We start from the raw sequence: 15,420 nt of genomic DNA on the forward strand, positions 1-15,420 counted from the left end.
GGCGTTTCTATCTATTTTTAAAAAGCACAGTTATCAGAACTGTAATGGTATCGAAGAGGTTTCAGAAGTACAACAAAAACCTTCTTTAGTTTCTAGTACTCTAAACCAGAGATCCCCAACCGCCGATCCACGGCCCACTGCTGTCTGACAGGTGGGCAGCGGTTCTGGCAGGTGCACTCACCTGCGGGGTCAGGAGAAGGACCCCACTCGCATGGAGTCCAGAGCCACGGACCATGTCTCCTTGAGACATCACAGGAGGTGGGCAGGTTGTGTCTCTGAACAAAACCCACCCAGGTCTGTGCCTGCTATGGGAGAGTGGGCGAGTTCTGGCATCATGACATCACTCTAGGAGGAAGTTTCTTCTAGGTATAAGCCTCTGGCATTCTCGCGAAAATTTCCTCAAACTTCCAATAGTTGTGCAAAATCTCAGTGAAATGATTTCGCGAAACCATCGGAAGAAGAAATTAACACAGGAGGACTCCCAGAACTGCATTCAGCCCTGGGAATCTCCCTGTTTGCGATCCCCGGGGCACTAGAGGTTATTTAACCTCTAGGGCCCGGGAGATTGCCTGCAGTCACAGGTGTGACCGCAAAGTTCCCACGGTCAAGTGACCGTGGAAACTGAACTGCAGATGAACTCTGCAGTTCCATTATGATGCCCGGGGCACTAGAGGTTAATTATCCTCTAGTGCCCCGGGGATCGCACACTCTTCTCAATAAATGCAGCCACAGCTGCAATCATTGAGAAGATGCCCAGCAAAGGAGATGTAATATAAGTATCTCTTACAAATGATACTTTTGTTACAGATACAAATTTATCATTTGTAAGAGATATTATATATTACAATGTCAGGAGGTTAATAAATCTCTAGTGCCCAGGGATCGCAGAGGGTTTCCAGGGCTGCATCATGCAGCCCTGGAAATCCTTCTGTTTGGCGAGAGCTCGACCTCACGGCGAATCAGAAGGCCGTTCTTGCTTACATTTTCGGTAAGCAAGAAAGGCCCGATTCACCGCAAGATGGAACTTAATATTCTTGCTCGCTCATCCCTAGTTTCTTCCTCTTTGAGTGACACACGACTCTCCGCACAAGTGCAGTCCAGAGTCTGTGCACTGCTCTAAACCTCTAAAAAAAGGTTTTCCTGAGCAAAATCTAAAACTTAATGCTTGTATTAAGCATCACACCGTCCAATGTACCTCTGTTTATAAAGACAAAAGACTTATACATAAAAAGACATATACATAAAAAATACATATTTGTGCTTCTTTTTTAATATGAAGTTCAGTTTTGGGCACCAGTTCATTAAAAGAGATAAGGAGCAGAGAGAAAACCAAGTGGAAGTGCATAGAAGAGCAACTAAATTAATAAGGGGCAAACAATTAATGAGGAATTTGATCACATTGTAGACAAACTTAACTGGTCCATAGAGTAAACAATCTAAAGGTCAATGAAAAAGATACAAATGCATTCTATGTGATTAGAGGTAAAGAGATTTAACTTGTGCATTATGAAAGCAAACTTACAGTATGTTTTTCATATATGTGAAATAGGCTTCAGGGATATATGGCTGTAGCTGACTGATCGGTATTGTTCTTTCCCCCAAAAAGTACATTAGGGAGTGTCTGTACATAGTTATATCAACATAATTAATTAATGAAATAGCACATGTTCAGTAGGGATGAGAAGAATTGACCAATTTTTTCCGTAGAAATTGTATATTTCCGTGAAAAATAGAAATTGTGTTGAAATACATGAGGGTTTATTGGCAAGTATTATTAGTAAAACATTTAAAAGGGATCCATATAATTTAAAGTGCAGACTACTACTGACACTAAGGAACAGGGATAATGGCATTTAACAAAACCTCTTCGCTGAACCAAATCAAGCAACAAACCCAATACATTCTACTGTAAATCTACTGTATAGAAAAGGCAAGGAGTCTCTGCACTGGTAAAGAAGACATGGGTCAATGCAAAGTATTTAAATACCATACAGTGAAGGGTTTAACTATGTGTCCTCTTGGGCAGCATTAAAAATACATAAATGCTTTAAGTAACTTGCTTAGGTGATGCCTTAAGCTGTACATGGTGTTACAGAATGGTAGAAATTTAATCGGCAGTCTCAGCAATATTGAACACTAACAATGCATACGCTGTAGAGCTCGTTCCTTTATGATGTAAGCCTTTACAATGATAACTGGTAATACTGGCATGTGGCCATGAGTTACATGGCAGAAATACAGGGTATTTCATGAAACCGATTTTGCAGAAATGGGTTGTTCATCCCCAAAGTTTAGGTCTTCACCTTTTACTCAGTGCTGATGGATGTACCTCCCATATTGATGGGCACTTTATCTCACAAAAGTAGATTGTGACCTGAGCTCATTAAATTCCACAGAAAAATTAAAGTCTTTTTGAAGTCTCAGTCCTTATCAGCCAATGGTGTGATGAACTAAGCTGGATACTGTTTGAGATCCTTTAGTCTTAACAGTCATTTATTCTCAACACGCTATATTCCGATTAGAACTGTGACTGCAAATAATACTCTACTTTCTTATGAAAGTCAATGAGCTGAGGGCTGTGATGCACAGAATAAGCCCCTCTTTAGGTTAAAGAGTTTATTATTTTATGGAAAATGTCACAATCAGATCTGTGTCTGAGTAGTCTGGGTTAAGAAATGTCTACCATTGGCTCACCATTAGTGGACCAAAACTTTAAAATCCTTTTGCTTTTTTTTTTTTTTTTTTTTTTTTTTTTTTAGAAATGGTGTCATACCTTGATAAAACTAGTAAAAGTCAATAAATGGTACTACTATAAAGCTCAGCCTTCCACTTTCATTGACAATGCAAAATATTCCATGGTAACTATTTGTCAGACTGATGAAGAACTTTCTCAGTTTAAGTGAAATTCTAGACTCTAGTCAACTGTCATAGTGTAGTGCAGTGTAGATTGTAGGAGCTGGGCAAACTAAGGGCTTGATTTTACTAAAGCAGAGGTCCCCAACCCCCCGGTCCACTGTCTGACAGGTGGGCCGTGGCTCTGGCCAGTGATCCCACTTGGGGAGGTGCACCGGCCAGAGCTGTGAACCACATGGAGGTGGGTGGGTTGTGTCTCTGGCATCATGATGTCACTTGGGGGGGAGTTTCTTCCCCTGTGAGTGACACATAACCCCCTGCGCATGCCCGGTCTGGAGTCTGTGCATTTAGTGGTCCCTGACCTGCCAAATGTTGGGGACCACTGTACTAAAGGATTATAGGTTTTTCACATAGCAAAGTGAATTATCTGGTTGCAAGGGATGTTTCGCTTAGCTTAGTAAACGATATGAGGCTCTCATGACCATCTAATCATGTGCAAAGATGAATCCTTATTTTTAGATTTCCTTGAGTGTGATTGAGTATTTTTTGCAAAGTATCGCCACATTCACTTACCTAAGTGAATTATCTCTTGCAAGGTGAAAATTCACCTCGGTAGGTGGACAGCTTGAATCAAGCAAAATACCTGCAATGTTCTTACAGTTTGTTAAGACATGTCAATCAGCCATCACCAAGCATTGCCCCCTATCCACTGAGCCGATATGAGTTTTGTTAACTAGTAAAGCAGTGAGTTGAGTGCTGATAATCTGTAGCTCTACCTGAATATTTTGTCAGCTGGTTGTTCCCCCAGAACCAAGTCAAATCCTCTCTGGAACATGGTGTATGGCCAAGGGCTGCATGAAAACACAACAAGAACATAGATTGGATTAGACAAAACTATAGACATGGGGAGTTGCACTGTTCAATTTCTCTTTAGACTGGCATTCAAGCCCATTTTATGTAACGTGAAGAAATGATGAAATGATATACAATACTTTATACTGCGCCGCTACTACAGCAGTAATTTACAGATATTAGGCTGCTCACTAGGAGCCTGACCGCTGAAGGACACAATGGTTAGTACTCCAAAGTGTCCAAATGGATTACACTGTAATACATTTTTGCTATATAAATTTTACATTTTTTAATGCATTCCAGGCTAAAAGTACAGTTTTGCCCCCTAAATATAAAATAGTGCAGATAAAATTGTTCATATTTACTATTTACTGCAAGCAGGTGTAATTCTAGGTTGAGCTATATTTGGAGAAAATGTCAAGCTAAGCACAACTTAACTTAAAACTTTTTTTCTTAGGTTCACTTGCCTTGATTTTTTAATCTATTACACACATTGAAAGCTATTTTGTCCAGTAAGAAGTCTGGGTGATTTATGTAGGTGCAGGGGAGCTTCCATGTCTGAAAGGCTGGAGTTTGTCACTTACCCCTGGTTGGTTCCCCACTCATTCCGTATACAGAGATGTTTGTGCACTGGATCTCTCATGTATCCTTCATGACAGAGACACTCTCCTAAAACAAGAAAAAAAAATAGGAATGATGAATGAAGATGAAAAGCATTCATTATACAAAGTTCCAATGTACATGCTAAATGTACGTTCAATTTTGTTTCTTGGTGACTTCACCCTTCTGTGCTCCAAAAAGCGAAACGTGTCACTCTATGTACCATGAAGTGATGCTTTATAGGGGTTACCAGAGTTCCAACCACATTCAGCCATCCAGTCATTTTGGATGTGAGTGAACAAACATAGCCAATATTTTCTTTGTTTGGCAAAATATTCTGTATAATGGCAGCATGTGCATCACGCCACCATAACTAAATTCTATGTTTCTATGTATCACCGTACATCAAATACCTCAAAATAATTTTTCAAAGTACAGCAACCCATAAAAAAAAAAAAAAAAAGTGTTTTCCTTATAGTAATAGGATATAACCTAAAAAATATTTCACAGTAAAGGAAGAGTATCAATTATACAATAAGAGTTAAAGAAATTGGCTCAGAATTAGATTACCTGTATCAGGGTCACATAAGTGCTCACAGGGGTCCAGTATTCTCTTTGCACAAAGGTCCAGTGCCCAAGGGCCACTGGAGTTCATCTGTGAGAAGAGCACCACCTGGGCAGGGTTCAGCCAGTCACTGGCATCCAACTGGCTGCCTTCCAGTAGTATAAAGCGGCTTCCTAATTAAGGAGAGACATTAGATAGTTGTTTAACATTTAAATGAAACTTTTATATACAGGTTAAGAAGAACACGGTTCTTTTTGTACATTAAATACACATACTGTAATAAAGATACTTAAAAGGTTGATTTGTTGGATTGCCAAAAAGGTGCTGCTATTTTACTAAAACACTGAAACCATACCCATTTATATCGCTAATATATATATATATATATATATATATATATATATATATATATATATATTTATCAAGGTCAAGGTCTAGAGCATTTTGAAAACCTTATTTGATGCTCCCTCCATGATCTAAGATTTATTCAATATGGCCAATCTTGTGGCAGAACAAATCTACTGCCAAAAAAGCTGGGTTTGGTTGGGCCAGCTTATGTAGACCAGTGTTATTTGGAATTAGATATACTGTACCAGTGACTAAAGCACAACTAAACTAACAACTTTACAAAATGTAAAACAGGAGTGAGTTTAATATTTTGCTGATGTGACATATTTGATCTTTTTCATAAGCATCCCAGTGCTATCATATTTATAGTTTTGAAGAAAAGTATAGTTGCTTAGTTACTTACCATCAGCAATTAGATGTTCTGGCACGTGAAGGGTTATACTAACAATTAAAGGGCAGCTGATATGAGATGAACAAACCAGACCAATAACACAACTGGTTATGCTAAGTAGTGTTAGGGTCATCTTGTTCACAGGACTCCGGGGTGAACCAACTGTAGGCACAAGAACACAATAACATCAAGCTGTAGAGTTATATAAATTACAAAAGACCAATCAACAGAAAATAAAAATTACTTAGTATGGTTCACTGAAGTTTTGTTTTTAATGGAAGTTATACATTTTAACTTATAGAGAATAGAAGAGAGAAGAATGGAGAGAAGAGGGCACATGCCTCCCTTCCCCTTTTTCCCCACCACGCCATCCATCTGGAGGCCTGTATCCTCTGAGTGTAAAGCATGAGGAACTCACTATCTTTCCCTACCCACAATGCAGCCCTTGATCTCTGGGTTTCTTATCATTAGAGCAGACTATTTTTACACATGGAGGGAACCTTAGTCCTCTTTGCTGGGCCAAAATCCATACCAAGTTCACCTATAGGCCTCAATGTCTTCATATGGGAAAGGATTTTCATGTAAAAAGAATTGTTTTTGGACTATTAGCTACCAAACCTTGCTAAATTTACGTCTGTCTGTCAGGTAATGCTAAAAATATGTATGGATTTCAGCCCTCAAAGACTAAAGTTGGAATTAAACAATAGTTTTGGGAGTGGTCAAGGAAGCACATGGTTAATGAGTCCTTACGTTCCTTTCCTTAACCTGTTACATTGTCCTGAATAGGCTAGTGAGCTCTATGCATGAAAATCAATCAGCAATGCTCTCTGCTCTCTGTCCAGGAAAAGTGAAGTCTCTATTGTCTTTACTACAAGGTAACAACATGTTGTACACAAAAGTGTAGCTATTTTTAATAAACTCATAAAGCACCAACATATTCTGTAGCACTGTAGTGCCCTTCACAATTGCACAGATAAAGCAATATTACAGTTGTTTACTTTTTTACATTTTTCAATTGACCCCCAGTGAAAGGCAGCCCTTTTCCCACTGACCACAAATATTAGGGAGCACTTTTCACCATCATTGTAGAGAGTCATATTTGTCAAATACCTGAAGTATTCTACATTACTTATTCTTTTCATATTTATATCTGAAACATACCTTACAAAATTATTAGCAGGGGTTCTCTAAGACCTGAAAGTTATGTTAAGTTTCTGCATGTTAAAAAGATTGAGAAAGACTGCTCTAACACATCAAAAAAGAAAAATCAATTCAAAACTGACCTCTACTACGTCTTCGACTTCGAGAAGGGTCCGTATAGAAAGTCAGCTGAGTGTCGCTATCCATCTCTCCTCCACAATCTCCTTCGGGGTTGAGGAAGGCCGAGCCTGCTGTAAGATATAATTCAATGTCTTTTGATAAGCAAAATTAAAATAGGGCATCTCAGGGAGGGAGGGTTGTAGGATCAATGCAATAATCTGATGGAATATAAATAAACTCTCACAAACATATTCCACAGCTTCAGGGGCCAAAAAAAAAAATTGCAAAACGACATACTTCCAAAGCCTCCGGCACGCAAGAGATTAAAAGAAGTACAAAAGAATATGTCATGAAATCTCATGTAGCTGGTAGCATTTGTCTCTTCATTTTGTGTCTCCTATTGCATCTCTTTTCTAAATCGCTATATGGAGCTGCTTTTCTCTTTGCCCTTTAGCCTCACAGATGACAGCCACTGGCTACCTGTTGAAATGTTACAATGGCTCAAAGTTCTCTTATTAACACATACTGATTCTTCCATTTAATTATATTCAATTCAAGGGCAAAGGAAGGACATCAGGCTTCAGCACTGACAATCGCTCAATTGTTGCCTTGATGTTGCACTGAATTACCTAGCTTGAATAGTATAAAACATGTATTTCGTACATTATGTACTTTTATTGTTCTTGTGTAAAGGAACATATTGAAGGCCATTTATTAATACAATATTTGTCTTCTTAAATAAGAAAAAAAATGAAGAGCAGACAAAACAAAGAAGTGCCTATTTTTATCATTAGTTGACAGCAGAGACATATCTGCTTTTTTAGATCTAAAATAAAAGCAGTGTATGGTAGTGGCATTGGCCATAGTTCCAATTTAGATTTTGCAGCATGGAAAATGAGAACTAACACCTTATTGCTTGCTGTTGGGAGAAGCTCTTATTTTTTTCATGTGTTCTTGTTTTTATAACTGAACCCTGAGATTGTAAAACGCACTATGTGGTCAATAACAGAAAATAATGCAAAGAAAAAGGTGGTATTACCCAGGGAGACCACATGCCTGCTTTAATTTTCTAAATTGCACAAAAAGAAATGTCACTTATGTGACTGATTGAATGCCACAAAGGGAAACTTGTTTTTTTAAACCATAATCAATTAAAGTAAAAACAAAAAAAACACCCCCGACAAACTGTAAGCACAGGACTCAATATGAAGTTTTTTCATCATGCACAGAACTAACAATTCTGGATATATAGAGCTGTTCTAAATTACAGTAGCTAGTTGTTACTGTGGCACAGGAAAATAAATAACATTCATTTAAGTGACTATGTTGAATAAAATATATAACAAAAAAAAGGTTCCCTCCCCCAAAAGAAAGATATTTTATTTCATCAACACATTTGCTGTATATGTGCATTTACTGTAATGCACGTTATTTGTTATATTGTTAAAGCACTGTGCAGTGTGTAGACATCCCAAAGCAAGTCTGGGCGCTAGGATAGGATGTTAGCAACCCCAACAGACTCAGAGCTGTCAGTCAAGTGATATTCCATAGAATTCATTTTTGCTCCTCCTCCCAGGAGCCACATAAAAAGTTATCTAAGGTGGAGATGGATAGGATGGGTAAAAACAGACAGAAAACTAGACAATATTAAAAAATTGTGACCTGAAAGGTGGAGTGTTCTGTGTTAACTTCTAACTGAGTTAACTTCTCCAGTGGTAGTCAAACTTGCCAGGTAAAATGCACATTGGAAGTAAAAAAGGAATCATTTACAGAAAGAGAAAAAAAAAGAGAGTAAAAATCAAATCAAGAGTAAAAATATTATTCGTTTTTTTTAATGCAAAACCCTTTATGGAGAAGTACCTCCTCTTTCTGTCTTTATTGCCCTGCCGATGAAGATGGAATGGGCGCGCAGAGCCTCCTGGGATACCTACATTACACATCTTGGGAGGGTCCTGGGCATGCACAGAAGGGGCACTGAGGGGAAAGAGATGCTGATCTCAAGTATGCGCAATGAGATCAGCTCTCTCTTTTCAGCAGACTTCATCACCTAATCCTGCGCCTGCGCAGTGCGAGACCATGTGATATAGCCAGAAGAAGACTCAAGATGGTGGAGCGCTGGGACGAAGAAGAATTCCAGAAAGTCATGGGACCCAATCAAAGAAAAGGTCCAGTGGGTTTGAGGGATCTGCAAGATTAAAGGTAAGTGTGATATTTTTTTATTTTTCGGTTTAGTTTCGCTTTAAGTTATAAATCTAAGAGTGTAAAGGATCTTATATTTCAGCCACCAGACCCATTAAAACAGGCTAACATTTTAAATGTAACACAAATCTGGGGAGGGGGTAGAAAATGTTTAAAAACAATCTTAAATATTCTGGTTATATATACTGTATATGAGGGATAAAAGATAAATATGAGCCTTCTGTATTCTATCTGTATAATAAGGATGGTCATTGAGAGGCAAAACAAAATGTCCTTTGTATGCAAAAAGCATGCAAATTGCACTGACCTGAAAACTGACCTGTCGCTACACAGTTTGGTGCAATTTCAAGGCAGTTCCATTTCATGTCTTATAATAGCAAATGAGAATAAAGCGTGAGGGCCACAAACTCTCAGCCAATCAGGTCTCTATTACTATTAAGAGTTCCTAAAGTGTATGTCTATCCGAAGAATTCCCCAACAAAGATGGGCTACAGTATATCCAGACGCAATGTTAGAAAGATACCTACACTTCCTCTCAGACAGAAGTACAATGCATTTTTATTGCTGTATATTTAACTATTGAAGGTTTTTGCACTCCTTGTGCCTTGTAAAAGGTTTTTTAAGAACAGGACATTATGGAAATTATCTTTGATGGGCCCTCAGATAGCTGTAAGACCTGACAGGCTTTCTAAACCTTATCCATTCTTTTCAAAACAAAGACATTTTGAGTATCAGTATTATCTTGTATTTGTATAGCACCAACAAATTTACAAGGTCCATAGTCATGCCACTCTCTGTCCCACAACGGTGCTCATAGTCTGTACCATAGTTTTATGTCATTATTGTGGTCCAAGGCCAGTTTTGCAGGGTAGCCAACTAAACTAACTGAATGTTTTCAGGAAGAAAACCCACACGATCAAAAGGAGAATACAAAAAACTCTATGGAGATGGTGTGCTGATTGAGATTTGAACCCGAGACTGGGAAGATAAGAGAGCTAGCCACTGTGCCACCCATGCATATAAACTTTAACACTGACCTTGCTTGAAGGAAAACAGAGCAAAGCCATAACCACATTATTCCGGAATTATTTTTGTATTATGCACTTATAGGGCTAACAGGAGTGCCAACAAATGAAGTAAAGATTTCAGATGGATACTGGGTGTCAGAATTCTAGTACTGGTATTTTGGAGGGATCAGGGCTGATTTGTGCACATTGAGGGTATTTATGGCTATAGAATAACACTAAGGTAGTTTACGTGTGGCACATATACCCAAGATCCAGAGGTTACAATATTTGTCTCCCCTTCAGCTATTGAGATCTTAATTATTCTTGGTCAATTTAAAAGATACAAAATATTGCTTAATTTAAATTGTTCTGCTCTCAGGTGCTCATAAACTAAACCAGCATTGAGTTGCGAGCAGATGTTTGTGCATGTGATATTTCCTCCATAACTCCAGAATGTAAGATTTACGGACAAGGTGAAATTTGTTTAATATGCAACAATTAGATTTTGATTAACAAAGGCTGTGAAGACCCTATAATGAAAACATGTCCCCGCATGACCTCCTTATGTTTTTTAGCAGGACTGAAATGATGGCCCAAAACCTAATGGAAATGGGCATGTGAAATTGGTGCAAAGATGGTGGAGTAGTTAAGTAAGATGATTGAAATAGGAAGAGGTTATACGATTAACGGAAGATGTAAAAGTTAAGCAAAAAATAGGCCAATAAGGAGAACATTGCATTAATAAAGGCGCAGAATTATGCACAGAATATTGGCGGTATGAGTGATTTAGTAATAGCCTCAGCTTAACAATGTTTTTTTTACAGCTAGACATGCCAGAATTTAATTTGATTTTTAATATGTCCTATAGTTTGCCAGAATTTAAGCAATACAAGATATTAAACAAGGGGAAAAATGGTGAATTAGGGGGTGGTCAAATGCTGTAGAGAAATCAGCTATAAAGATGGCGGGAAAATGATTAATTCAGTTTTGGCTGGATTTAATTTGAGATAATTGGAAGGCATCCAGGAAGAGATGGATTTAAGGCAATTTGCAATAAAATAAGGAGATATGATCCTAGTAGAAATATACATTAATGTATCATCAGCATATAGATGGCGATTTAAACCTTAAGAGTTGATTAGTTTGCCTAAAGAGTATATGGAGAACAGGAGGGGGCCAAGGACAAAACCTTGATAGACTTGGAAAGATAAATGTAAAATAGAAGCACAGATATTGATAGGAGTCAGTCAAGACAGAGGGTAAAATGAAAGGCAGGAAATTTATTTAGAGCAGGGGTGCCCAACATGTCGATCACAAAGGCAACTCAAGTCGATCTCGGAGCCCTGCCCTACGCCTCCCTGCTGTTTACCAGCAGCCCTGCTGTACATTCATAGGAATCCTGGGGATGTCTTTCGTCAGACAATACCAGGAACTTTGCATCCAAGGGTCATGTAACAGTGAGGAGTGGGGAGGGAGGCAGAGAGGGCGGGAAGGCAGTCTGGGGTGAGCAGTGCTGGGCGGCCAAGTCAGTTCAGGCTGAGGGTCAGGGTTCATTTACCGAGATACCTTTGTACAGACTAGCAGTTCTTTTTCTTGTGCAGCAAGTCATTCATCTATGACAGGTGAACTGTAGCTTTCCTGTCACTATAGTCTTGTAGTGCAATGTCTGTGCAATGTTCTGCCATTCAATGTCTCATTAGCTTCGGTCACGTCTGTGCCATACTGGGTATATAGATAAATAAACATTTTTTTGTTAGTAGATCATTTTGACTTGCAAGCTTTCAAGACAAAAAAGTATGGGCACCCCTGATCTAGAGTCATCAATGTCAATGACAACCATATATATGAAGTGTATAAATAGATATAATAAACACACACATTTAGTACATTTCACACATTTTTGATTGGACAATGCAGGGAATCAATAAAATCATAAACAAGAGAAGATATGTTTGTCCTCAAGAGGAACAATATTAATTTGAATTTGTCTACTCTATGCAAACATCTACTTCCAGGTCCTTGCAAAACTAGTTGTATAAATGCATTAATAAATTAAGGTTGATTTAATCTGAGTTCCTAAAAGACTAAAACTATTGTGGATGGTAAAATCACTTCCTTACACAGTTTCAACCGGTTATTGGTAGTAATTTTATTACCAGCGCATTGAATTTAATGTACTGCAAATAGGATGGCTGCCAAGAAATAGTTAAAGTTTAACTCTAGGCAAAAAGGTAACTGCAAGTTCATCCAAAAAGCAACTCTACTAAAAAATTTGCATTTTTGGGGTAGTCTGTATTCTTGATTATATAAAGGAGGAAATTCCCATTTACAGATTTGTATGAATTAAAGTTACAGCTGCGAATGATCACTAGAATATAAGACCAAATAAATGAGGATGGAGTTCTTGACCTCCCGTTCAATATCCAAGAAAAACTATCACATTTACCTAGTTATCTGGTCCTTGCATCAATTAGATGTCTAAATGAAGTAAAATAGCAATAAATAATGAGCTTCTGTCTCAGTTTCCTCTTTTATTAATTGCCTTATATGATTATATTACTTTCAGTATGTTTATATAGGCATCTACTCAAATGCTGGTATTGGAGAAAAGAAACTTTCCACTAATTATATGAAATACTGAATCAGTGAACATTCACAAAATTGCTTTATTATTAGTTGAAAAGTAGTTGGAAAAGCTTAATGGTCAGATGCAATATAATGATATCACTATTTGTGTTAAAACTTTTGCATAGGCCTAGGTGTTTTAAATCATCTTCTTTGCACCTATCTGGACAAAGTGCCATGATTTGTGTTATCGCTAATAGCCAAATGTGAATACTTTCTGAACTGTGTTATAAATGTTACATGAAAGGTTATCTGACTTAATATATTTGATAATGATGTAATGGCGAAGAAAAATTGTTCTGCTAATTATTAAGTTCCTAATTTAACTTTAGGTGCAATAAATGGGGAACAGAACATTTTAATACTAATTGAACTAATCAAGAGACAAGTCTCCTGTTATCTTAACAAAGCTTATTCAAAAAAAAGTAACCTGGCTTTTACATAGTTGGCATTTTAGATAAAGAACATCTACAGAATAGTATAAAGTTGTAAAAAAAATCAAATGCATGTTATTACATATAGATCTGTAGGCAGCAAAAAATTATAGCAGGAGCCAGTTTGCAATGGGAATCCTAAATTTAGAATTGTTGTTAAAATATAAGACATTGAGCTTTCATTCCTAACCAGGGTTTTGTGAATCCTTGGGTTCCTTCAGAGGTTTCTTAGGGTTCTGGGAGCTGTTGCTGGATGATCTTGCATCAGATGGTGCCTGCCTAGTTTTAGGTCTGACACCACTTGGCAGACTCATTGGCATGATGCTGATGATCTTTTAGTAGTCTGTAAGGGTGGAACTGGGAAGCAGCACTTGGTTCACTCAAGAACCACCAAGTATGTAATGGGTAATCTTCTAACTGATCTCAGAATTTTACTTTTAGCAGCATTTCCCTAGGACCTGAAAATAATTTGAAGGATTTCTCTGGGGTAGAAGATTGCGAAACAATGGTACAGAGATTTTATGTTTTTTTTTTCTTTATTATTGTGAACCAATATATTGTGGATTAATGACTATATAGTTAAATAGTATAGTATGGTTATAGTAATAGTATAGTTATAGGTTGAAAAAAGGCACAAGTCTATCATGTTCCACCACTAAGGAAATGGACATATTCCAGATAAAACCCTATAGACACAGTTGATCCAAAGAAAGGCAAACAAACCCTGGTACAATATATTTCTTTTGGTTAATTTAACATTTTCCATAATATTATTTTTTTGACTCTTTGTAAAGTGCAATTTCTGGCCCTCAGAGACAGCCTTGTACAGAATGATTAGAGCAGTGGTCCAAACCTTTTGGACATCACAGACCACTGATATCATGGACTCCGGACTGCGCATGTGCGGGGGAGCTGTGTATCACTCAAAGGGAAAGAAACGTACCCCAGAGTGACGCCATGATGCCAGAGACACAACCCCCCCACTGATCTGAGCCTGTGATCAATATGGCGCAAATAGTCTGCTGTTCTGGCCAGTGAGTCCTACCAGGGTCCAACTGCTGGGTTAGAGCATGATCACCTACAAAGTGAATTATTTATTTTACGGTGAGATTCCTCTTTCTTATTGAATGAGATGAAGCAAATTGATCATTCACTTTGCTAAGCATAACCAAACATATAACAGGAATTTTTTGTTGAAAATCATGCTTGCACATGATAGGATGGATAATTGAAGTTCCTTCTCTTTGCAAAAGAACATCCACACGCTTTGATATGGTTGGAAAAATGTTAAAAGGTCCAATGTGGTTTGTTTGTAAGCCATTTAGCATTACTAAGGTTACTCAGATATTTGCAGATCTTCCTCTGCTACTTGTCCCAAACTCCCCCTTTTATTTTCCTAAGCAACAAATGTAACACATCATTTATGGGTCAAAATAGCCATTGCAACAATACCACCACATAAGATGCTGTAACGTAAAACTCCAATAGGAATACAGCTCCATAAAGGTACTAAAGTGGACCTATAAGCAATATTTTTACTTTACATGAAAGAGTAGACAATCCTTTTTTGTTGGGTAAAAATTATCTTCTTTTCCTTTTTTCCTTTCCTTTTCTTCTTTTTACAAAATAGGGGGTTTTAAACAATGATCCCCCTTCCAAAAAAAAATGAAGATAATTTTTAAAATAGGGGTTAAGCCGCCCACTTGGTCTTCATTGACAGGGCGATAAATACGGAATGGGAGCGCAGAGCCTTCGGGGATCTTGGGCATAGGCAGAAGGAGCTTTTTCTTAAATGGGAAAAATATACCACTCTTGGTGAGATCGGCACTCTTTTCCCCATTTACAGTAGGCAACGTCACCCAATCTTGTGCGACCTAGAAAAGCTTCGGAGGGATGCAAAGCATCTAGCACACTCTCCTGGGATCTGCAACAACAATATTATTGTTGCTTCCAGCAATAAGATTTTCATCAGTTACCCGTAGACCATCCCCAATCATAACGTCCTAGTCAATACAGTTTTTGATCTCACACCCAGGAGACACCTTACTGATGGTAAGTATCCCAACTCTTAACAACAGCATCAAAAATCACTGCCCTTGCTTGTGCCTTAGCCAAATATTGACTTTAACCCTTATGGGCTTGCCTTCCCTTTGCACCCAGTCATGCTGACTCTACACATATGCTATCTAATTTCTCACGCATAAGTTTGCTATATAATTGATTTTAACTTGTCACATAATGCAAGTTAACATGCATAAAATAACGCACTTCAAAAGTCTGCACATG

The 15,420-nt window shown here is 37.9% G+C and overlaps 1 protein-coding gene across 2 annotated transcripts in view; it reads right to left on the reverse strand.

Moving 5' to 3' along the window:
• Positions 1–15,420, reverse strand: part of ASTN1 (astrotactin 1) — a 330,666-nt gene that overhangs the window by 84,009 nt on the left and 231,237 nt on the right. For both annotated transcript variants that reach the window (XM_072419736.1, XM_072419735.1), the window contains exons 5-9: positions 6,893–7,000; positions 5,622–5,771; positions 4,876–5,043; positions 4,290–4,374; positions 3,630–3,704 (exon numbers count right to left, since the gene is read on the reverse strand). In XM_072419736.1, coding sequence (XP_072275837.1) covers positions 3,630–3,704; positions 4,290–4,374; positions 4,876–5,043; positions 5,622–5,771; positions 6,893–7,000 — 586 coding nt within the window. The remainder of the gene's footprint in view (positions 1–3,629; positions 3,705–4,289; positions 4,375–4,875; positions 5,044–5,621; positions 5,772–6,892; positions 7,001–15,420) is intronic.

Source organism: Pyxicephalus adspersus, chromosome 8, assembly GCF_032062135.1.
Source record: "Pyxicephalus adspersus chromosome 8, UCB_Pads_2.0, whole genome shotgun sequence".
In the NCBI taxonomy this organism is placed as follows: domain Eukaryota; kingdom Metazoa; phylum Chordata; class Amphibia; order Anura; family Pyxicephalidae; genus Pyxicephalus; species Pyxicephalus adspersus.